We start from the raw sequence: 25490 nt of genomic DNA, 5'->3' as shown, positions 1-25490 counted from the left end.
AAATTTTAGAAAAAAATTATTCGACATTTGAGTGAATCAAGTGCTTAGGCTGCTTCCAAAAAAAAAAAACGTATGGCGAACATTTAAGCAAAATGTTAGTACGGCACGAAATATTTAGCAAAACAACACAGCCATTAATGACATTCTGATAGCCCGCCATGGAGAAAAAAATGCAGCGCTCCGTCTGTATCACATCTGTAGTAAATTGCGAGAATGTGCTCGATTTTTGTTAGAAACTGGAAAGCTCGGTAATTATACCGATATGCCTTCAGCATTAAAACCAGAAAGCTCCGATGATATAGTTGAAGCAGTAAAAGCCATATCGCAGATACTAAACTGTTTGGCGCTGATTCCTCGGCGTTACATTTTGGAACTAATCTTTGATTTTGCGTAAGTTTGTAGAGGAAAAAGATCGTGAAGCAGTTGCAAAACTAGAGTTAAACTATTTACAGGATCAAAACAAATACCCCTGAATGAAAATACATATTTTGTTACATTCCCAAATTCATTAAGATAAATAGATGGGTGCACTGCTATACGAAAGTACGCAGAACTGAGTGGGGTACAAAAGCCCCATTATTAACGTCTTCCAGACTCAGAAAACAAATAGCACCTGTTACACGGGTCCTTAATAATAATGTTATTCCACAAGACGTTTACCCAATTGCTAAAGTAACGAAAATTCTTCAACTAGTGGAGCAAGGAAACATGGATAAGTTTAAGAATTACAACTTGAATAAAATTGATAGAAAGATGTCCCAGACCACAATTTAGAAGCGGACAAAGAGAATGTATCTTCAACATAGGGCACACAAAGTTGCTATAGTGACGAAGGTATGAATGGTTTTCACCTATGTATTTTGAATTCCCAAAGTTTAAAGCCATATTTTGTCCCTTTCCTCGATAATAAAGGACACTGCCCACGAAAAAATTATCCCTGAAGTTATCAACTTTTGAGTTCATCTCAAATTAATTATTTCTTCATTCCTGTCGGATATAAAAATCGACTCAGATGAGGAAGTAGCTAGAGCAAGAATTATTTCTAGGCGAACAAAGTTTAAGAAGAACTCTGGTTCATCAAAAACAATTTGTTAGATCATATGATTCCAGCCTTAAAATATATTTCAGGAGATACATTTTAGGGATGCTATTGACAACAAAAAAGCTCTGAGGAAGCAGGAATGAGAGATATTTATTAAAAAACATAATTCTTTCGAAGGTGTTATTTGGTTTCGTGTTAAAACATTCCTATTTAATACTTACCGCTCTTAAAACATAGTGTGAGGTAAAAGTAAAAATAACAATTAGAAACAATAATCACTGAACTGACTGCAGCGTTTACTAAGTTTTATGTTCCTCGCTATCCTCTTAACAGCGCTAAATTCTGTAAGCTAATATAGAAATTGGCGTGAAATATGGCAATACTTTTGGGTGCTAGATAAATCTGGTTTTTCTAAAAATATATATGTATATATGTGCCACATAGCCACTATTTGTACAAGTGTCATAATGGGTGCCAGAAAGATACATATATATTTATATATATATATATATATATATATATATATATATATATATATATATATATATATATATATATATATATATATATATATATATATATATATATATATATATATATATATATATATATATATATATATATATATATATATATATATATATATATATATATATATATATATATATATATATATATATATATATATATATACAAACAAACTGTTAATTATTGGGATCACCCCAACTTCGATGGATCGCCGTAAAGGGAGCAATAAAAGATGTTGAAGCTCAAAGCAAAGTGGCAATTTATTGTAATATCTAGCTTTCGCCCATGGATACAGGCTTCATCAGGACACTAAGTCATATAGAGAACAAAAAAAAAACACTTCATCAGAGTTAACAATCTAACCAAAAAATAGTGAAAAAACTTACACAACACGCCTCTTTCAACCTCTACATATAGAGAGATGACATTGGTATATAAAATAAAGTGTTTCGCCCGTTCTAACTATCAACATAACACTCGATGGATGAAATTTATGAAAAAAATTTACAATTGTAAAAAATATTAACATCCACCACAACGTTACAAAACAATCCCACTAACATAAAACGTTAAGGTCAATAAAATATCCGGATTGATAAAATATTAAAAGATGAAAAAAACGCCGATTTGTTACAAATGACACTCCGTATTGTCGAGAAGGAAAACTAAATGTGCGGGAACTTATTAACAATTCGCAATAACCTAAAAAAGCCACAACCAAAAAACCAGTCAATGATACCAACTGTACAGCCAACCATAACATATGTAAAACACCAAACAAGGGAGGGAATTTTAAACAAGAATTCTTTCAAATATGCACCCATTGTACACTATTTATATAACTATGTTTACATTATTGAAGTTAACGTTAAGGGTAATCAGAAACAACCTTTTAGGACGGGGAGAAAGAAACAAAGAAGGGAAACTGTTTTTAAACATTAATAGCAACAAATTTAGCAACCCACTACAACCTGACCGTGTCAAAAAACTCTGGTAGCTTATGCTTCGCAGTACGACTCTGATTAAGAAGATAGGTGTAGATGCTACTAAGACCCTCAACATCCTTCTTTCTGTTGAGGCTATTACTACAACAGTTAATATAACACATCTCTAAAAACTTACGTTTGAAGAGGTTCTTTTCACTCTTTAATACTACCGCTTCATCGTACATGACACTATGTCCGGTATCATTGACATGAGCACTTAAACTAGTAATATTTGGTTTTAACTTACAATCACTTTTATGAAGTGTTAGCCGTTTTTTTTTAACTTCATAAGCATAAGCTACCAGAGTTTTTTGGTACGGTCAGGTTGTAGTGGGTTGCTAAATTTGTTGCTATTAATGTTTAAAAACAGTTTCCTTTCTTTGTTTCTTTCTCCCCGTCCTAAAGGATTGTTTCTAATTACCCTTAACGTTAACTTCAATAATGTAAACATAGTTATATAAATAGTGTACAATGGGTGCATATTTGAAAGAATTCTTGTTTAAAATTCCCTCCCTTGTTTGGTGTTTTACATATGTTATGGTTGGCTGTACAGTTGGTATCATTGACTGGTTTTTTGGTTGTGGCTTTTTTAGGTTATTGCGAATTGTTAATAAGTTCCCGCACATTTAGTTTTCCTTCTCGACAATACGGAGTGTCATTTGACAAATCGGACTTTTTTTCATCTTTTAATATTTTATCAATCCGGATATTTTATTGACCTTAACGTTTTATGTTAGTGGGATTGTTTTGTAACGTTGTGGTGGATGTTAATATTTTTTACAATTGTAAATTTTTTCCATAAATTTCATCCATCGAGTGTTATGTTGATAGTTAGAACGGGCGAAACACTTTATTTTATATACCAATGTCATCTCTCTATATGTAGAGGTTGAAAGAGGCGTGTTGTGTAAGTTTTTTCACTATTTTTTGGTTAGATTGTTAACTCTGATGAAGTGTTTTTTTTTTGTTCTCTATATGACTTAGTGTCCTGATGAAGCCTGTATCCATGGGCGAAAGCTAGATATTACAATAAATTGCCACTTTGCTTTGAGCTTCAACATCTTTTATTGCTCCCTTTACGGCGATCCATCGAAGTTGGGGTGATCCCAATAATTAACAGTTTGTTTGTATATATATATATATATATATATATATATATATATATATATATATATATATATATATATATATATATATATATATATATATATATATATATATATATATATATATATATATATATATATATATATATATATATATATATATATATATAATTGCGCGTTTTTAAGCTTACCGATCAAGCGCCGTTTTAAATTTTACATTTAGGTCACTGCTTTTTTTAAAATACATAAGAAATAAAATTGGAGTATCCATTGCCAAATAACAACGAAAACACCAGCGAATTCATTTTGCGTTGCGCTGGAACGACATTAGATCAAAGGAACGTGTCTCGGAATTAATTATTATCCCCGACTGGTATCGCGAAAGGGCCTGAAAAATCGAGAAGATCGTTCGTTTGAATTGGAAAAGAATGTGGGAGCTCGAATATTTATATTGCCGTTAAGTGTCCACTATACGCAGCGCTACGGGCTCTTATCTCGATTCTCTTCTCAATTTTAATGGTGTCAGACCCCAAACAATGATTGTTATTACTGATGGCATAAAACATCCATAACATAATAACAAGCATAACTTATCCCTGAGGTTTCCTTACAATACGACCTTTAAACATCACATAATACCCTATCTAAATTCTAATAAATTATGAAATATGAATAACATTGCAATAACATCAGGCCAAACATATTACTCAGCATAAAACTGCACATTTATATCATATTCACATCCCATATGCCCATATTTTATTTTACTCGCACGTAGACCTCCGTCGGTTCTGGCCTGTTGAATTGAAAGGTTATAAAAATTTAAAGAAGTTGGATAGGAACATGGGGTGAGATGGAAACAAGTTAGCTTCAACTAAAATAAAGATAATTTTAATTTCAGTAGCTTATTGGTCAATTAAGCTTCCACAATCTACTATAATACTATTTACAAATATTCAAACTTTGCACTTTTCTTTATGGAAACTTTGAAAAAATGATAAAAGCGGATGTGCCACTTGGGCTAACCGATGTTATAAATTTTCCTACAATTTTTCAGTCCAAAGATCGGATCCGCAACGCGAACGAGATATTATCATTCCACAGCGAACCTTGCGAGTCTGCGCCATGCCACTCGAGCGACGGCACCCTGAGGAGAAACTCTTGCTCAACTCCGCTCAAGAGCAAAGCGTTGCTCAAGAAAACATTGAACGTATACGCTAACGGTGTAACCCGGTGTAGCATCAAGGACAGTTTGGTTTAACGAATGTTAATTTTAACCAGAAGACTCCTCAGTGTTGCATGTACAAGTGTAACAAATGATCGAAAATGCCTGTATCTGTGTCTGCGGCATTTCATATCGATATTTTTGTAAATATTTTATGATTGTAAATAAAGGTATGCCTGCCATTTAATTAAATGTTTTAACGTTCCTGTGCGCAAAAAAATTAATGGCCCGTATAAATGGCAACGTTCTTGTATGTTTATCAGTGCGTGGAACCACCGGTTTTATAGATATTATGGATAAAACACAGTAAATATCTTAATATTTGGTTACGGATTTGGAACTCTGTATACTTGCGACGCAGAGAGATTCGATCACCAAGACGAACGGCAAAAAACACTTGATTTATCTAGTAACCTTTGAAACGCTCAACTGTTGGTGAGTATGTTTGTTTTTGAGATTTGCCAACATTAGGATATACGAGGGGGTACCCATAAAAAACCGGAATTGAATTGCCGCGCGCAGAGCTTGTATAGTACACCTTTCTGCCGCTAAGTTGTGGACAGTACAACTTATTGCGAGTTCAGCGCCACCTTCGTTATAAATTTAACTTGTTTTGTTCACTTGCAGTGCCATTTTTTGTTAAAGCTGTTTTTTTGTTATTTCGTTTTTTTCGATGGCAAGTTTAAAAGGACAACGTGCAGCTGCGAAATTTTGTTTACTGCTCGGTAAAAGTGCTGCTGAAACTGTTTCAATGTTAAAAACTGCTTATAAAGACGATGCGATGGGAAAAACTCAAGTGTACCAGTGGTTTGTTCGCTTCAAAAATGGCGTGAGACAATTGATGACCGACCTCGTTCTGGACGTCCATCAACTGCTCAAATCGACGAAAATATTGAAAAAATTCGAGAGTTTGTGCTCACAGACCGTCGACAGACAATTGAACAATTATCAAAGATTAATGGGTTGTCTTGGAGCACGGTTCAGCGAATTTTAACCGAAGATTTGGGAATGAAAAGAGTTGCTACCAAGTTTGTTCCTCGTATTTTGATTGACATGCAAAAAGAACATCGAGTTGAAACATGTCGTGCTTTGAATCAACAGCTTGAAACGGATCCAGATTTTTTTTCAAAGATCATTACTGGTGACGAATCATGGTGCTATGGTTACGATCCAGAAACGAAGCAACAGTCCAGCCAATGGAAGACGTCACCGTCTCCCCGTCCAATGATTTGCTTTTTCGACATCAACGGCGTAGTTCATGCAGAGTTCGTTCCACCAGGTGAGACCGTTAATCGAGCTTTTTACCTGGAAGTTTTAAAAAGACAAAAAAAGACCCGATTTGTGGCGCACAGGGGACTGGTTCTTTCACCAGGATAATGCACCTGCACGCACAGCCATTTCTGTTAAGCAGTTTTTGGGTAAAAATGGCATGGTTCCTCTGCCCCATGCACCTTACTCGCCTGATGTCGCTCCGTGTAACTTCTTCTTATTTCCACGTATAAAAAGGGACATGAAAGGACAGCGACTATGATGTTTTAACTATCTTACATATATTATGTAGCTTATATTGCTGCACAATTTTTCTATTTCATTTTTTCATCTATGGCTAGCCGTTGTTAAGATTTCAATCACTACTGAAACTACTTACTAGATACACTATAACGAATTTAACGTGTAAAATATTTTCACCGTGCGAGACCACAAACCGTAAATTTAAACTGTGCTACCATCTCGTGATGAGTAGCGAAACAAAATCTAGAGCGAATTGGTGGAAATCATCCGAGGGATGGGAGGACGGCAGAGCAACAAACACCCACTACACCCACTTCCAAAACATAAAAAAGGCCAACGCAGAGATCATTTCTTTACTGCTTAGAGAAATAAACGCGTTAGAATTTTACGATGCCCTGTATAAAACTCAAGACGGACGAAATCTGGGTGTAAACGCCGGGGGTCGAGGCTTGCCCGCACACGTCGCCCCACGACACTATCCCCACCTGGAGCCCGTTGGAAACGAGAGGACCGCCCGAATCACCCTGAAAGCACCAGGTCAACCACGGCTTAGGGAACCAAAGGTACCTACGATGCAACTGTCTTTACCGCCGGCCCCGTATCCTGCGCAGATCATTCTATCAGTAACCGCTTTGGTTCCGTAATATTTCCGGCAATTCTGAGTCGTTATCAGTGGCAAAGTCACAGCCTGGAAAAAGAAATTGACGAAACTCGACAGCAGCTACTCGTCGTTTCACCTGCAGCTGATAAGACACCTCTCCGTCGTTAGAAGTGAAACCCCATCCAGCTACGGAAGCGACCTGCCCATTTGCTATCTTAGATGAGGCGCTTGTAAGCTTGATGGTCGCTACTCCGGTGCCCAAAGTCTAAACAGCATCGTAAGCAACTCTATTGCAACTTTCATCAAAGTCTCTTTACCAATGACGATGCCAACTCAAGCACCGCTACATCATAGTCATAAGTATCAGCGTTAAAACTAGCATGGGTCTGGATCGACTTGGTAGCGACCACTTGACCTCCCGTGGTCCTGAACGAGGAACCCGCCCTCACCGTTACTCGTTTTCCTTTAGTTCTAAAGTGTATATAGATAGTTTCATTTATTTTAAGAATTGCTACGGTATACTCACTCCGAGGCAAAGCAGTGCGCCGCCGACAGGACAAACTTCACGGTGAGGATCGAACCACCGCATCCATGTTCCCCGTCGAACGCAATGGATACTTGGTATGGGTACTGTGTTATGTTAGCTGCTTGGCCGCCGACTATTCTGTGCTGGATGCCCGAAAATGAGCTCGAACAGCATCCTAAAACAAATCTCTCAGTTCGGTAACTTTTACGGAATCTTAAGGGATTGTACCCGAAAACAAAAAGGTGAACAGGAGTACGGTGTTGGTTCGGGAGAACATGGAGAAATTTGTTTTCAAGTTCTACGCACTTTCCCGCTGGAACTACGTTTAAATGCGATATGAAAGTTTAACCAAAAAATTTTACAATTGTTTAATCCTCTAAGTTATCAGATAACAATCGTACCTGTGAATCCTACATTTACGTCAGCTTCTAACCGGAACACTTCAACCAATTCGCCATTTACGCGTTTTGGCTCGATTTAAAATCATTTCGATTTACGAATTTACAATTTTTATAAACAATTTACTGAAAAATGAAAGGCGCAAGGGGGGAAAAAAAGCTGGTCGCTGCGTCATTGTTTGCGGTATCAATATTCCGCGTTCATTTTTCCAACCCCATTCTTCTGGTAATATTTCTTTTCCGAACCATGTTTGAACTCGTAAATATACTCTTTTGAAGTGTTCAAAAGCGGCATCCGCAGTAGGTGGTAAAGACGGCAGTTTAACGCAGGTATTTTTGGCAGTTGCTTTCAAAAAAGAGTTACATCTCAATGCATTAAGATCTTTTATTTTTTTGGGGGGCTTGTATAAAGCTTTAAAAATTTTATCGATGTCTTTGCATTCATTTTTAAAAACTGTCGCAGCATTTTGCAAGTCCGTTCGTTTTTATAAAAAGATTTATTGACTGGCCCTGGATTCCGAGGTGTAAACCTTACGGCGCTTCACTAAATATATTAACCACTATTTAAAACGGCCGATTCCGAGAAATCGCTAGCAGTTTGTTATCAGAATGATTCCACTAACGCTATCTGTTGCAGTTTAACTCTGGTAAATCACACACATGTCGTTTCCTCGACTTATAAACTTCTCCGAATAGCAACGGTCGCGATATATCTATCAATCGCCGAATCGTTGCCACACCTCATCGGTTGGTAGCCTTGATGTCTCGTTGCGGTGTGTGAAAATGGGCGGCCGTGAAACCGAAACATTTGATTTGAACGCGTCAGGCTTTGCAAACTAAGAGGTACGTGATTTAGTACGTAAAACATATCGATTCGCGGGTCATTCAGATCTCTGTAATAAAAAAATCAAAATTAATAAGTACTGAACGTTCAGATTTTCACGAAATTATATATTTTGACATGACAATTGTTTCGACAACACCGTGATTTTCATCAAGTAAAAGCCTCCTCAATTCAGTCTCTGTAATACTCTCCCGCAGATACATTGTGTTTATTTTTATGACGCATGAATCGTCGATTCCAGGATTTTTATTTTACTGAGTATCCGAAACACGATCGGCTGGCTTATCTCTGTTTTGAGTTTACAAAAAGTGGGGGAGCGAACATTCAACACATCTGAAAAAGCATGTAACAAAATTACTTAGATTTATGTGATCAATACTTTCTCATATTTCGGCGAACATAGTCTGGCTTTATAGAAGCACTGGTCATGTCGGATTTGGAGTAGCTGCGATCGTTTTGTTTTGATTAGCTGTTTTGTGGTTGATCCCAATCCTATGTCGCCTCGCTCGCCATCACAACCCGCCCCTCCCTATTTCTTTTTTATTTTATGATCTCCGACATCAGAAGTGGGATCAGGACTTTTCGGTAACATTCGGACAGTGAAAGTCACTAAGAAGATAAAAAAAATGGGATGCAGTTCGTAGCAGTCTTTGCAGAAACAGTAAATTTACAGGAGTCACGAGGAATATTTTTTTAATTAAAATGTTTGCTTTTTTGTTGTTATGCTATGTTGCAAGGGTGATTAGGCAAACGATTGGCTCTATTTCACTCCAGTCAGCGTACTCCAGTAATAAGTCTTGTTTGTTTAATAAGCGATAATTAGTTTTTAATTTTTCGTTTTTTTTTTCCGAAAAATCTTCTCTCATCTCACTCCTGGCACAATTGATTGCTCCGGAAAAGCCCTTTGTAACGACTCCGATCCGTTAAGCCTTTTAGAAGTTATCATTATTTATTTTATATATTCGAATCCCCCACCTACCTTTCAATGACACAGTAACGAGTATTAATCAAAATTTCAATCTGAAAACAGCACTCACCCGAACTATGGTCATTTCGGATAATATTTACTTTATTTTCTTTCAATGGCTTGATACCACATCACATTATCCCCTCCACAAGTAGGGGAAAGTGGGAGAAATACGTACGCCTAAGGGAAAACTTAAATAAAACGATGGAATTTAATCACAGAGTTTCTTTATTTTTTTAAGTATTAAGTTTAATTATCTGTCTAATAAACATTTATATTTTTTTAATAAATTACAATATAATGAAAGAAAAACCAAACTCTTAATGTTCGGCTTTGCCCTACATTAGGCTAAATATGAACTACTATTATTAACGACAGAGATCACATTTAAAGTACAGTACAATTCTCGTGAGCCCATTTTCTGCACATGTAACGCATAATCCAGTCTCTCTATATCTTTATTACTACGTCTTTTTCATTCTCTCTTTCTTCTTTCGTATTTTGACTAGTCACGAAAGTCTTCAATATTGTTGAAATTCTTTAATACTCTTTTAATTACTTTGTTTGAATGTTTCAGTCTTTTTTTGGGTTCTTTTTTTGTCATGCTAGCTTTATTTCTACTATTATTGGGTTTTCATATTTTTGGAGAAATAATAGGCAATTCAGCGATCTGCATGCGCGCTTACATCATGTCTTCAACACAGTTATTTTGAACTGTTGCGGTGAATTGTCAGAACCTGTATCGGAAGCCCCGTTAACAAGACGTTTGACACCGTTTACTTGGGCTACTGCAGCTATTTCGGCATGAGTGTGAGCGTCAAGGACTTGTTGATTATCTATTGCTTGGTTATCTTAAGGTTGGGTATTCCGAATGTTATGTGTTGTATTTATTGTTTCTTGTGCGGTATATGGCTGAATTGAGTTTAACTCAACGAGGCGCAAAGGATACATTCCTGCAGCCCTAAATCCACTTGCAGCTTTTTCGAGGATACTGCAACGGTTAAAAGTGTTTGTAAACAATTCGACTATGTCGTATTGTGTAATGGGTCGTCCAAATCGCTCTGCCATGTGATTCTCACCTTCTTGTTTGTATGCAGTATTGATGTTGGCATCTGTGTGAGGTGTGTGGTCGCAGAGTTAGCATTATGATTCATCGATCTCTGCAGAGTGAGAATGCATCAACACTTATATGACTCTCATCGTTATCTAAAAAGCGCAAAACGGGATCTTCCTTTGAAGACTTTGCATATGGAAAAAGTGGTGCTGCCAATCTACAAATAGGCCCCAGAGTCAGATCATTTGCACTAAATGCACGAACGACTGTTGTTGTGGACTCCCTCTCAGCACTCGTTGCCCTACCAACTTGTTTCTGACCTTTAACCGCTACTATTTTCTGATTTCTTTGGACCGTCGATATGCCTGGATCATCGAAGATTTTATCGTTTTATATAATTCCTTGACAAGTACGTGCGTCCGCGTCTCTTATGTTGCTACTAGTGGTGATGTGATTTCCGGTGGCAGGTAAAAATGGCTATCGCTTTCTAACATACTCCGCACTACTCCACGTGCGCGTTGAGTGAAATAGTTTATTTATAGACTCCGCGAATCCCAATGGTAATGTCGGTCTTGGTGGAGGCGCCGAAAGACGGAAACTGTGTCTTGCACTCTATCGCCTTCGCTTACCTGTGGCCACGCAGAAACGACGACGCTTTGGACGATTACTCGCGCAAATTGTTCGGCCCGAACAATTTTTCCTCCGAAATACGCGCCGCCATTAGCACCTCCGCTATATCAACAGCCGAATGGCTCGAATGCGTTCAAAAATCGAGGGAACTCCTCGTCAAATACATGCTAATGCACGAAAGAATGTTCGCCGACAGCCAAACGTGTTCGGACGCGTTCATGCCGTGCAACGAACATTTTTTTCGCGCCTCCACGTTCGAAGAATATTTGCACACAATCCGACAACCTGGCGTGTGGCTTGGGAGCCTGGAGATACGCGCGTTCAGCTTGTTCCTCCAAACGCCGATCGTTGTGAAGGAAAACGATCGCGTCGTTGCCAAATATGGCGAATTATACGCTTTGAACGGCACCCCTGCTATTTGTTTAGTACTAACCGACGGTGGTACCCATTACAACTGCGAAGTTCACTGCAATAACGTCTCTTCGTGGAAGAGGAAAGACCTCGAGCCTTCCGACGAAGATATGTGCTTACGATCTTCATCTCTTTACGAAGAATTTAATGCGAAGAGGGCAAAGCTAGCCGTGCCCGAACCCATGGAGGTCGACGACGTCGTCGAGGAGTACAAGGCGTCAGGGGTGAAGAGGGCGTTGCACGGTACTATCTTTCAGTTGGAGCTGTTGATGTTGTATGCCTCGCGAGGCAAACGATGCTTCGACTTTCGACTGGCAACGGAAATGGATGCGGCTGAAAAATTCGACGACGTCGTATTTCAGTACAAAATCGAACCCGAGTCGCCTTGGAGGACGATATTCCTGCAGGCCAAGCACAAGCAGGATGTGGACAAGAACAAGATTACCTCGAGGGAGTTGACGACCTGGGCCGACGATAGCTTCAGTTTGCAAAAGTATTTCGTATCGTTTTGCAAAATCAAAAGTCAACCTCTATTCGAGGACTCAGAGCTCGAGCAGTTCGTCATATGCACGAACACCGACTTCGAGTTGAGGCCTGCGGAAAGAGACTTCACGCGTATGAGCGACTCCAAGGTCGTATCCGACGATCTGAAGAAGTTCCTCGGCCAGAAAATACAGCGCGAAGGGCTCGCCGTCGCCGGAACTCTATTGTCCTCCGTATTGGATGCTGAACAAACGATTAACAATCTGCTGGGGAAGAAAGTCGCTACGGTAAAACCTGCTGATCTGAAATCCCTTGCAAAGGAAATCTTAAAAATCGGCAGAGATGCGGAACTAGAGCACGAGCTGGCCGCGCTCGAGGCGAGGAAGAGTTCCAAGGCAGAACAAAAGACCACGTTTTTACATGTAGCGCTAAGGAGTTTAGAGGAAATCGTTAAGAAAATCGGGACCGCAGATTGGTTGAACTCTAAAGAAAAGAAGAAGCTTCAGTTGTGGCAGCTGCTAACGGAGCCCGAGGACCTGGAGGAGGATGACGTTTTGTTTTTCTACGGCGAAGATCACGTGAGCGTCAAATTTAAGCAGGATCGACAGGCAATCGACGCGTTGTCGGACATCATTAAGTCTGCACTGGAAGATGGTATCAGGGAGGCGGAGAAGAAGGAAGGCTACGTTCTGAGCCGTCTGAAGAACTCCAAGATCATTCCCGCTGTGCTTAGCGCGGCACTAAATGAGCGCATAACTCAAGAGTTCCATAGCGTGACAAACACTGTGTTGTCTTCCGTGTTGGATGCAGAAAAAACTATTAATAGGTTGAACGAGAAGGATGCTGCGGCGGTGCAGCCGGCCGAATTGAAATCTCTAGCGGAAGGCATCTTGAAAGTGCGTGCCGACGCAGAGCTAGACCGAGAGCTGGTTGGTCTTTCGAGTAGGAAGAGTTCGAAGCCATATCAGAAAGCTGAATTCTTGAAGATCGCGCGGGAAAGGTTGGCGGAAGCCGTCCAGAATGTGGACGATGGGAACTGGTTGAAGTCGAACGGCAACGACCTCGACAAAGAGGATAAAATTGGCCATTTGAAAATGGCGCTAGAAGCTTTACCCGAACACCTCGATGAATTTGTGGCGAAATTTCGTTTTGTCACTAAATATCCGGACGTGGATACGCTCAATTCTCTAATCCAAGATGAGGTGGGTGTAGATTTTAACTTGTTAAACGCGAGCCTGGTCACACGTTCGTTCGAAAAGACCATGCTCGATTGGCTGAAGCAAAAGTTGGGGACATTTATATCGAAAGAGAGATGCGATTATACTTTCAACGAGCTAAAGGGGAGACTCAACGGCTTTATGACCGCTGGTCTGAGCAAGGCGTACCCCGAGGAACTCAACCAGTTGGAGGTCGAGTTTTCCGACGACTCCATCTCGCAAATAGTGGAGTTTTTGCGGAACCCGACGACGAAGCAGATATTCCACTTAATTACCGACCAACCCGAACTGGGGGCACTTAAGGTGCTTCAGGCTCTCAAAAATGCCGACCGCATGCGACACGACGACGACTGTATCTTCATACGACTGAAGACTCTTGCGCTCTTCACTATCCAAAAGATCGCCATGGACGCGTTCTCCTCATCCACTAGTCATCACGTCATGGCGTTGGTTTGTCGGTTACCAGCATTCAACATCAACGACTCAAAGCTGCTACTAAGGAGCATTAACGGAGTTCTGGGAAAGAATAAGGCCAAGAAGCTGATACTCGTGTCCGCAGGAGACGATTCGTTTGCGTCCAAGTTCTCCGAGAAAATCAAAATTAAGGCCACAGACGAGACTAGTTTTGCCCAGCTGAATCCAGACTCGCGAGATCGCATTTTAGGTTCCACCGTGAACTTCCAAGGCAAGTTCGTGAAGCTCGGCGAGTTTCTGGACCCTGACTCGGCCAATAACGTTATGACCGAAGAAATTCTCTTGGCCTTGGCTGAGAAAGAATCCATCGCAATCGGTAACGCTCTTTACAGCGACTCGGATTTCGTGGAAGAGTTTTACCTACGCCGCAGATTACAGCCGCAGAGGATCAAGCTTTGCGCGCTTAACTCCACCGAGCGGTTTTTCATCACCAACATAGACTTGGAGCGGCTTGTACGATTGGGTGTGAGAATGTCTTACGTTTGGAACATTGACGGCGATAATAAACCCGATATTTACAATATTGCAGTAACAAAGTCTTTGAATGGAACGGAACTCTATCGGCGAATTTGTGAAACCTCGCCCTGGAATGTTCACTGGCTGGACTACGACGAAGGCGACTTTTATTGGGTCTCTTCGAAGAATAATTGGACGGATTTGCAGAGTTTTATTGACGATAGTATCGCAAAAGGGGACGGCAGCCGCCAAATCTTGCCCGAAAATGATCTGATACGATCGCCCGTTCATCAGCGAGTGGTTTTGATAGCGGATACGCCCGGAAAGGGAAAATCGACCTTCGTAACGAGGTTAGCATCGAGGATGAAGAACTGCTATCCCCTCAGGTGGATAGTCAGGTTGAATTTTAATGACTATGGGTCAGAAAACCACCCTCAAAGCCTTAACAATGTCACGAACGATGTCGAGGCCACGATGGATTACTTCATCTCCTTGGTGGTCTCCGATGGGGACGTGTTCTCGAAAAACGTCCTCCGCTTTGCTTTGACGTCGGGTAATGTCGAGGTGTTTGCGTATTTAGATGGACTCGACGAGGTCGCACCGTTGTACAAAAACAAAGCCATCACTTTGTTACAATGTTTAGTCGGCCTGAAAGTGGTTCAGCTGTATATTACTACCCGACCGCACGTAAAGGCCGACGTGGAGGAAGCTTTACGATGCCCCGCCTACGTGTTGAACTCGTGGGGAGATTTGGATAAAATCGAATTTCTCGGCAGGTTCTTTGCCTATCGTTTGAGTCACAGGGACAGCGATTTTCGGCGAGACCTCGAGACGCTGTTGGACATCGCCAAAGACGCGACCATGCCCAGCAACATAAAAAACTCGATGGATGTATTCAAGGATCGGGTTTCGGAATTGCTAAAACTTTCCGTACACCACCAGCCACCATCAAACTTGGTGAAAAACTTGGACTTTTCCCCACTGGCCGTACTAATTTTGACAAAATGGTACAGTTCCGTTCCCACAAACGAGAGGTCGGTGATGGATATTCCGCTTCACCTGAAGATGTACGCAGAAATATTATTCAAGGGGGCTAAGCTCAAGCAGAACATTAATCTGCTCAATCTCTACTCGGATTTCGTCGATTACAAATTGAACATATTTTATGCAGACCAACGCGTAATTGCCGATTCCGCTGGCGGCTCGGAGCAGAGGCTTTTGACGACGGTGGAACTAACCAAAGTGCACCAGGGCTTGGCGGCCAAGATGTTCTTCCCCACCTTTGACTCGCTTCCCGGCCTTGAAAGACTGGAGGACGGATTACGAACACTAAAATCACATCTCACTGGCTATCGACTCCCGAGGGTGGGCTTGGTTCAGACGAGACAGGCTGACGTGCCTCACTTTGTCCACAGAAGTTTCGGGGAGTACTTTTTGTGTCAGTGGTTGACCGAGTATTTAAATCATGCGTCCGTTCAGAAAATTCTGCTCAGGGTCGTTCTGATGGAACCAGAATTTAACCTGAGCTGTTATTTCTTCGACGACTATGTTGCGTTAAACTGGAACTCGCTAGCTACCCTTTCGCTGAAAGAGGGCTTGATTCGCGAAGTGATCGACCACGATGTGGAGACGTTTTATGACGATACCATTTTGCATGTGGCCGTTGCAAGAGAACATCTGAACGTGATCAGGTTTCTGTTAGACAAGTTTCAAGATCGCGGCGATCATTATTTACGAGGTTTGCTCGACTCCGTGAACAAGATGCAGTACACCCCACTGCAGACTGCAGCTTTTAGCAACAAAACAAAAAGCTTTGATCTGCTCCTCGACCACCATCCTTTGGAATTTCACAAGTCCCTTCGCGATTTCTCGACTATTGTTCGCTTCTATCCGAGAATCCAAATCGACGGTGACGTTGCCAGGCTTGACATCTTGCTGGCTGTTGTGCGTTTCGTGAAAGCTAGAATGCCGCTGGGACTCAAGAAGTTGCTATCGGCACCGCCTCCAAAAACGAGCGTGCTACACACCATGGTGTTATTGAAACGTGATCGAGACGTCGCAACGCTACTCCACGAGATTAATGACTCGGCAGACCTGGAGCCGTTGGTAATGGCGGTAGATAAATTTGGACTGACGGCATTCGCGCTCGCTCTAGCGACAAATGCATCAGAAGTGGTGCGAAGTATTTTAGAGGGTCTGAAAAATCATCCGGATGTGCTGAAACGAATGCTGCTTCGCCGCGATAACGGCGGCAACGTTTTGCACCTGACGGTGAAGAAGAACAACACGGACGCAGTAGCCGCCATGCTGAAGGGCTTGAAGGAAGTGCTCGATACCCGCGCGTTTCGTAATATCTTGTCTGACCTCTTGTTAGCCCGCAATCACTACGAGAAAACGGTCTTCTACTCCTCATTGGAAGGCAAGAGTTACGAATGCATTAGACTCCTCCTGGAACCCTTCACTCCTGATGATCTGGACTTTTATATGAATTTCGCGGTGATCTCGACGTACACTGTAAGCACATTGCGAGGGAATCCCGAGCATCACCGGATCGTGGACGTTTTGGTTGCAGTTTGCCGAAAGGTCTTCAAAGTTGACGAGGGGTTCGTGAACTCCATCAAATCGGTAAAGGTTGACGTCGAACGGCACATCGTTCAGTTGATTGATGGGATCAAGTCTGAAGATTACCAAAAGGTCATAAATGTGGTCTCGACCCTAAGCGATCAAACTCAGTTGAAAATAGCATTACTGTCAGCCAGAGAGGGTGACAAGAATATACTCAAACTCCTGTCGGAGCAAACTGATCGGCAGCTTTGGGCAGGGCTCTTGGAGACCATCAGTACATTCCCGAACGTATTTAGATCGCTCACGCTCGACGCTACCAAAGACGGGGACACAATCTTCCACGTCATGGCGTCTCAGCCGAACGTTGCGTTCTTTACGGTGTTTCTGTTGGATTTTAACCAAGACCTACTTGAAGAATGCTTGACCGCATGCAACGCGCGAAAGCAGACTTGTCTTCACGTGGCCGCCACGTCAGGCCAGCTACGGTTTATCGAAACGTTGATGGAGTGTGTTCAACGTCGGGATCTCATCCAACGACTTTTGCTCGCCACAGATGAAAACGCTTTGAGTCCGCTAGAACTGAGCGCAGTCGCGCTTCACGTAGATACCTTCGTTTACCTCCTGAAACTGACCATGCGTTTCGTGGCTCCCGACGAAGCTGTCAACCTGCTTTTAGCCAACACTAAATACACGGTGACGTTGCTCTACGTAGCGGTGAGGAGCAGTTGTCGTGACATAGTGAGCGCGTTGATCGGATTCATCCGCGAACACCTAGATAGGTGTTTCCCAGGAGTTCTGAAGCTCGCTCTGAGCCACCGCAACGAATTCGAGTACAGCGATAGGCCGTACAAAAAAGGTAACGTTCTGTTCGCCTCCGTCGAAGCCGCAGACCGCAGCGTGATTCCGGTATTGGTAGATGCGGCGGTAAAGGCTTTTGATCACCAAGCTTTCCGAACATTTGTCTGTGACACCAGGTATGGCGGATTTAACGTGGTGCATTACGCGTGTATGGATGGTTCCGTGGAAAACCTACAGCTCGTTTTGCATGAAGTCGCGAAACACCTCGACAAGGAGTCCGTTCTTAGTCTGCTAACGTCCATCGACAATCCGGACGACCAATGTTTGCCGTTGCATCGGGTGGCACAATCCGATAAGAGCGAGCTGGCATCGTTTTTACTCACTTTCGGTGATGAGCATCTTGGAGAAGACCTCGAACGGATGATGTTCGCCACCAACGTGGCGGGAGATACGCCCTTGCAGGTTGCTGCCTATGAAGACTCTCTAAAAACCTTCGAGATACTTTTGAACTTTGCGATCCGCGTTTTGGAGGCAAGGTCACCTGGTACTTTAAGGCGGTTGCTGACGAAAGTGAACTCTAACGATCGCTCGATGTTGTACTCGATCGTGGGTAATGCGAGGAAAAATATCCTGGACACCTTAATCAAAAGTCTGGGAGACTCTTTCAGCGACGTCATCGTCGAAATGCTGCTCGTCCAGGATAAACACGGGAGGAACGTATTATTCTCCAAGATGTATGACGATGACTCGACGGCGATGATAGAGACACTGCTCCGACAATTCGGCGATCCAATTTTGATGAATAGATTGTTGACCGTGGAGGACCGCTGTTCGATTAACCCGCTGGAGCACGCGTACTGGGAAGCTGATTGCGAGGAAGACTGCTACGTCAAGTTTTTAACGAAAACTATGTCGGATAACGGCATAGATGCGCGTGCTATGCTGCTCAGAGCGAAAGACATTGCCGCCAAGCGGGAGGAACTGCTGGAAGCAGTGAAATCGCACAACGTCGAATGCGTAAAAGAGATATTGAGGGAAAGCGGCGAGTTAAAGGGAAAATTTCTGCTCTACGACGACGCAAGGTTGATGAACGACGGCGTATTGAGCTCCAATAACGTGGAAACTGTAGAGGCGGTTTTGGAAGCGGTCAAGGGCGACCAGCGGCTAACGGTCGAGCTGCTCCTGCAAAGTTCCTGCCTACTATGGGCCTCGCTGAATTGTTCCCATGAGGTGGTGAAGGTTTTGGTGAAATACGCGAAAGCGGTGAGGGATCCTGTCTTTTTGAGCAGGTTCTTACTGGGGGCCGTGACGATCCGAATGTTGTGTTACAAGAATCGCGACAAGTACGGCAAAACTATCGCGCTTCTGCAGGAAGAGACGAATCGGGTGGCGGTCAAGTTGCTCAGCCAGAAGAGGACCAACGAAGATAGCCGCAAAGAGATGAGCCACCTGACAGATCGGGAATTGTACGTTCTGAAGACTTACGTTGAGTCAAATGAGTATACGGGGACCAGTCAGGAGGAAATTTTGGCGGCTATCAAGGCGGAAATACGCCGCCGCGATGCGTAGGTGTTTTTGTCACAAAAAAAATTTTTGTAGTTTTTTACAAATACACATTTTTATCGAGAGCAGCGTCAGGGTGTTTTGCCTTACTTTAGTCTGTAGTCAAAGTTAATTTGGAACCTGATCAAGGTGAAATTCGTCAGGCTCGAACGCTACAGACCCTAAAATGTTGTGAAGAATAAAAATGGTACCAGATAAAATTCAAACAAAATTGTCATTCATTTGTTTGTTCTCAATAATAATTTTTGACTTCGATTTTGCATATGCGTTTAAATGTTTCGCAATTTGATCGTTTTAAATTCCGATAAATTTACACAAACTTTGTTGTACTTACTTTAATTTAACAAATATGGCGACGGTGGAATGAGAGGGTGGCAACAAATTCCACGTTTCTAGTTTTGGTTAGTAAACTATGAAAAATTATTTCCATTTCCCTGGTTTTGGAATTTTTTTCGAAAATACAAAACGTTTTTTTTTAACTTGACAAAAATGATATACCGAAAACACAAGAATGCAGCAAGTATAATATTGAAGAAAAAAAATCGATTTTGACATTGACATTTACATTTAAGAATGCAACTTTATACTTGTCAAGTACATAAGTTCAATATGCTGAATCAACAAAAAATGGATGAAATAATAATGAAGTACAGAACTATTAATGTGACATTACAATAAATATATTGTAAACAAGTTGTTAAAAAAATGTGCCATTTTCTATTCCTGCTATTGTCTAGACGCTCAAGAATGCAGCTTTATACTTGTCAGGACCATAAGTTCAATATTTTGGATAAATAAAATATGGTGAAATATTATTGAAGGACAGAACTATGAATGTAACATTACAACAGATATGTAGATGACTTTTTTTTAAAAATACAAAATTTTCATTGATTAGAAATCTGTAAACAAATTTGAAAAAAATTCTACCCTCTTTGTTGGGTTCCTGCTACTGTCTAAAAGCTTAAGAAGGCAGCTTTATACTTGTCAGGACCATAAGTTGAAAATATAGTGAAATATTGAAGGACAGAACTATGAATGTAACATTACAACAGATATGTAGATGACTTTTTTTGAAAAATACAAAATTTTCATTGATTAGAAATCTGTAAACAAATTTGAAAAAAATTCTACCCTCTTTGTTGGGTTCCCGCTACTGTCTAAAAGCTCAAGAAGGCAGCTTTATACTTGTCAGGACCATAAGTTCAATATTTTGGATAATTAAAAAATGATGAAATATTAATGAAGGACGTAACTATGAATGTAAAATACAAGAACTCTGTAATCAAATTTGACAAATTGTTATCTTTTGTATTCTATTCCTGCTACTGTGCAGACGCGAGTGCAATATTTTGATTAAATAAAAATGTCGAACAACTGAAAAAAATCTATTGGCGCAACCTAAAATCGGGCCGTTTGCGGCCGCCCTGTACATTTCCGAGGTGAACGAATCGATCAGCGGAAATTTTCCGCATGGGATAATCAATAATTTGTTATTATCGCGCAGAGGCGCTACACAGTTATCTCGCGTTTTAGTTCGTTTTTTTATTGTTTGTTGTTGTTGCGGGCAGTGGCGCTTGCAAAACGCGTGTCGCAATGTTTTCGGGGCGCTTTTGGTTTTTTTTTTTATTTCCGCGGGAAAAATTCGATTATCGAAGTTTATTTTAAGAGCATCGCCATGAAAATATTGTTGCAAATTACGCAGACAGCGGCGCCCCCTTGCTGCAGTTAAGTATACGGTCTGCCCAAGATATAGATGTCTATCATAAGATGGGCAAATTATAAAAAAGTCTCAAAATTTAAGGTTTAATAACGTGCTGTTGAGAAAATAAAAAAATTGCCATCGCTTCAGCAGATGCGCCAAAAAAATCGATTTTGGACAAAAGTCTCTTTTTTGTTTTTGAGCTCTACAAGATCCTCATTTCTTAAAATCTCTTTAAATAACACAAATGATATCGACACCTTTCTGTTTTTTTGAAGTATCTTCGAAAATGATAGGAAATTTTCAGTTTAGTTTTTAATTTTGATGTCGATAACATAGACGTCCTTATTTTGAATACAGGTTGATTTATTAAGACACTGTGTGTTTATACAACGTTTAAAGGTTTTTTAATTTCTGTAATTTATGAATTCGTCACTTTTATTGCAACAAAAGATTGCTAAGTAAGGCACTAACACGCCAGCGTAATGTCAGTTAACGAATAATACACAATACATATAAGTTTCTTCGAAACCTTCCTAATTTTTCTTAGTTTGTTTTTAAGGCACAATTGGATATTAAACGTTACAGGTTATGAAAGAGATATCAAAGTTCACAAGCATGCTGGGCCCTTATTTATCTTTTCATCTTTCGTTACCATATATAGTTGCAGCGCAATCTAGCGGCGATACGAGCAACTTAAATCGATCCGTCAGAAGGACTATATACAATATTCCAGCATTTTCTATTTCCGATATGTTTTTTTAATGCAGGCGTTACCCAATATTTAATAACCATAATCTTAAAACAAATGTTAACAAGAGGAAAAAGGATTATTTTTACGTGGGACACCATTATTATAGATTTTACATCTTGAATTTTTAATAAAAATGTATTTCACTCCGATTTCAAATACTTCAAAAAATTATCAAGTCACAGCAACAGGTGTTGGTAGACCATTTTTTTAAGAAACTACTAATATTAATCGAGCAAACAATAGAAAATCAGACGAAATTCGTTTTTTTGTTCACCTCTTCGACGTAATTGAAAACGTTTTCAATTATTCACGTTGGAATTAAATTATCAACTAGGTTCCGGTCGGTTTTTAATTTTGTCACTTCGATAATATTTGATCGGCATTTGTTCACGGCGAACATATTAAGACAAAATGCAAGATAAGAACGCAGATAATTAACAACAATGAGCGAGGAACGGCGCGTCAGACTTTGATATCGCCACTTTTACGGAACATTGGAAAACAGCCCGCAATACTTTAGAATTGTGAACATTCCAAAAACTGATCTCTGCCGATTTGGAAATATTATATTATGCAAAGGCATTTGTTGCTACTCTCGTCTGTAAAATGCCTAATTACACACCGATCTAACGTGCGGGAAGCGTCACTTTATCACGTCAATTTCGTTTGCCACGGAATCGAGCGACATATTCATGTAGTTTTGGGAAAATGTACCCAAAAACTAAGTCAGAGTCAAATGCCGTTTACCGCACTTGTTGCATATTACCGAACATGTTGCATACTATACTTTCTCTACGACCGTTAGTTTTTAGGTACATTTTCTCAAAACAGCACGAATACATTCAGTGACATGACCGTTAGAATTGACAAAATTCAAGGCGTGGCAAATATCTCCGAAAACATCCGATTGCTCTCAAACCCGCGCGTTAAAATCCCGGAAATATCCGAAGTGGCTCGGAGGCGTGGGAAACAAAACTGACGCTTCCCGCACGCTAGATCGGTGTGTGATTAGGTATTTTAAAGATGGAAGTAGAAAAAGAAAATTAACATGTGGGCGCCTGTACATTGTTTTTTCGTATATTTCTAAACCTATCTAGCGTTATCCATAAAAGATGAAAAAAAGTGCAAATGTGTAAGTTTCATAATTTTGTTGGGTATCACTTTTTGTGAAATTAAAGATACCGTAAACAGAACAGAATTGACATGGCCCCCCCGGTTTTTGAGACCCAAAACCTTCGATTCTGGGACCACCCTCGTATCTCCGTTGCCTTTTAAGTTATTGAAGAGTTACAGAAAACGTTCTTGTAGGATTTTTCCATTGCATCCAGTGGCGTAGTTTGATTTTTACTTGCTCTAACCGTTAATTGTTTTTTACATTAATTGATTGATTACTAACATGTAAGAAACTAAATACTTTATGAACCATTAATAATTAATACGAAATAATATTATACCTAACAAATTTTAACTAATATTATACCTAACTTATGTTCAAATTGGAGACCATTTTTGTTTCAAAACTCGCACACCTTTCTTATTTTCTAAATAGCATGTAAAAGAATTATTGACCGCCTTCGTAGAGTCTTTGGTACCCCCACTGTTTGCTCTATGTGTGCAAAACGATGACAGGGTTGCTTCTATGTAACCTAATACATTTGTTTCTCCTTCCTCCCTGTTCTCCTTTGAATAACATTGAGGACTTGGTTGACTAGATTTGAAAACATTATTATTAAAAAAAAAATGTTTCCATTCTGTTTTTTTCGAAATTAGGTAAAGAGTCTCTTGTATAGCAATGACTGGTTAGATGTATATTTTTATTTGATTTAGTTGATGTACAAATAAAATGAAAACAACAATCAAAACAACTTTATACTAATATATATTTCTGAAAAGCTTAAATTCAAGCAAGTAGAAAACAAACCACGCCACTGAACGTTGAACTTTTTTTAACGGAGATACGGGGGTGGTGCCAAAATCTCTATCTCGAAACCCACTGCGACTATCTATCTTACTAATAATAATTATCCCTATAAAATAATTGAAGTTTCTGGCTCGGTTTTTAAATTTGTAACTGTTCAAACATTACGTGATCAAAATAAAATTTATCGATTACACTTTGAAAATACGAAGAAGATTAGTCTATCATCATTTTACTGACTAATGCTTATTGCAATTGCCTTTGTTATATATAAAGAATATTCAAAATCAGAAGGAACAGAGAGGAATATAAACTAAGACACTATCAAAAACCCTAGAGTCTACTAAAACTCGCATTTGCTCTCTTTTTTTGTAGAAATGGCGTAAAAATATATGGGAGAACCATATTCAAAATAACAAAGTACTTCCAAACAATGCACAGAGGACAATTAAACCAAACTAGGCTGACAAAGGCAACTTAAGTAAGTAAGGTGTGATATCAGAATTTTGCATATTCTTTGATACCTCATACCTAAATAATATTTGATTTAAAAAAAATAGAGCTCAATGCAGGAAAATATCTTTAGTAAAAGTGCATCACCTTTTTTTGCATTTTTTCTCATGTACTTTAATGTAACCACACAATTTTCGTGCAATTGAAAGATTCTGCTGTCAAAAAACTCAATCTGTCAAAAATGACAGGGAGTAATCACAGAAGGTTCTGGTAATTTTCTTCTAAATAGAACTGGAAAGTATTTCTAGTATAACTAACGGCAAGTATCGAATCGAGTAATCGAATATTGATTTTTAATGAGAATGTGCGAAACCCTACACCTATGCACACCTTTTTATTCCTATTATTTCCTAGGAAAAGAATAGAAGCTACTTTATTGCACATTCAGAGAAAAGAAAAGAAGTGAAGGGGCAACGAAATTTGGGATAACACATTTTATATGTTTTTAGTACTAGTTAAAAATAAATTACTGATTTTGTTCTATTATCCTAGTCAACCTAGTTGTACTATCCAGCCCGATGGCGTCGCACATCGGGCTGGAAATATTTTTTTTTTCTACGGCACACGATTAACTAACACTTGTATCGATAATATCAATTCGAATCTCGGGGTTCAGATAAGGAAACGATAGAAGTCTTATCTCGTCGCGGGGTATCAAGGTTCACGCTGCAAACCGGCAACGGAAACGATCACTCTCTGTCTCTCTCAAATCCCGACGACGATAGTCAGCGTGAGCGTCAAAAAGATAAACGTTTGACCGGATTTGACGAAACCGCTCGCTGAGGCCGCCGTGTAGTTGCTGTGGTCCGCTATCCACGTTACGTATTTGGCAACGTTGCAGTAAACTCCGGGATATTCTCTCGCGCATCCCATACCGAAACTGACGGTACCTATAAGACGTCCATTTAACACCAGAGGGCCGCCCGAGTCGCCCTGACAGGCGTCTGCGCCGCCTTCGCGGTACCCCGCGCACACCATCTTCTCCGTCACCAACGCCAGCGACTTGTATTTGGACCTGCAGTAGACGCGCGAGGTGATCGGCACCTCAGCTCGCATTAGCTGCGCAGCTAGGGACCCATTTTCCTGCAAGAGTTGTAAAAATTCCTCAGATTGTTTTTGCTACATTTGTGGGGAATACATACTAAAAACACGACATGTCGTGACCGATCTGGTTAAACAGCTTATAAGCTATATTTTGGATTTTCTATCGATAAGCG

The 25490-nt window shown here is 40.3% G+C and overlaps 4 protein-coding genes across 5 annotated transcripts in view; 2 read left to right on the top strand and 2 right to left on the bottom strand.

Moving 5' to 3' along the window:
- LOC132702632 (isotocin receptor-like) overlaps positions 1-5060 on the top strand; it is an 84913-nt gene extending 79853 nt beyond the window's left edge. The window contains exon 10 of the mRNA XM_060671400.1: positions 4720-5060. Coding sequence (XP_060527383.1) covers positions 4720-4923 — 204 coding nt within the window. The 3' untranslated portion in view covers positions 4924-5060. The remainder of the gene's footprint in view (positions 1-4719) is intronic.
- Positions 5061-6493: 1433 nt separating this feature from the next.
- LOC132702037 (trypsin 3A1-like) lies at positions 6494-7863 on the bottom strand. Its single transcript, XM_060670436.1, has 6 exons — positions 7755-7863; positions 7527-7701; positions 7318-7471; positions 7137-7265; positions 6971-7087; positions 6494-6923 (listed from the first exon to the last, which is right to left on the bottom strand). Exons 1-6 carry the CDS (start codon positions 7801-7803, stop codon positions 6777-6779), a joined length of 771 nt encoding a protein of 256 aa, XP_060526419.1. The 5' UTR covers positions 7804-7863; the 3' UTR covers positions 6494-6776.
- A 763-nt stretch (positions 7864-8626) lies between these two features.
- The window catches only part of LOC132702465 (uncharacterized), a 20007-nt gene continuing 3143 nt past the window's right edge, over positions 8627-25490 (top strand). For both annotated transcript variants that reach the window (XM_060671092.1, XM_060671091.1), the window contains exons 1-3: positions 8627-8767; positions 11332-21113; positions 24136-24241. In XM_060671092.1, the coding sequence (XP_060527075.1) occupies positions 11347-19392 (8046 nt within the window). In that variant the 5' untranslated portion in view covers positions 8627-8767; positions 11332-11346 and the 3' untranslated portion in view covers positions 19393-21113; positions 24136-24241. The remainder of the gene's footprint in view (positions 8768-11331; positions 21114-24135; positions 24242-25490) is intronic.
- LOC132702631 (uncharacterized) overlaps positions 24979-25490 on the bottom strand; it is a 13660-nt gene continuing 13148 nt past the window's right edge. Inside the window, exon 13 of the mRNA XM_060671399.1 lies at positions 24979-25356. Coding sequence (XP_060527382.1) covers positions 24979-25356 — 378 coding nt within the window. The remainder of the gene's footprint in view (positions 25357-25490) is intronic.

Source organism: Cylas formicarius, unplaced genomic scaffold (genome assembly GCF_029955315.1).
Source record: "Cylas formicarius isolate icCylForm1 unplaced genomic scaffold, icCylForm1.1 PGA_scaffold_5__7_contigs__length_24384050, whole genome shotgun sequence".
NCBI classification, from domain to species: Eukaryota; Metazoa; Arthropoda; class Insecta; order Coleoptera; family Brentidae; genus Cylas; species Cylas formicarius.
Note: the sequence above shows the minus strand (reverse complement) of the source record. Positions and strands in the feature narration are given on the sequence as shown.

Coding starts and splice junctions, on each gene's coding strand:
- LOC132702037 (XM_060670436.1), bottom strand. CDS start 7,803: ATGTTCTCCCGAACCAACACCGTACTCCTGTTCACCTTTTTGTTTTCG. Junction 7,702..7,754: donor GTTCACCTTTTTGTTTTCGG/GTACAATCCCTT, acceptor GATTTGTTTTAG/GATGCTGTTCGAGCTCATTT. Junction 7,266..7,317: donor TTGAGTTGGCATCGTCATTG/GTAAAGAGACTT, acceptor GATGCTGTTTAG/ACTTTGGGCACCGGAGTAGC.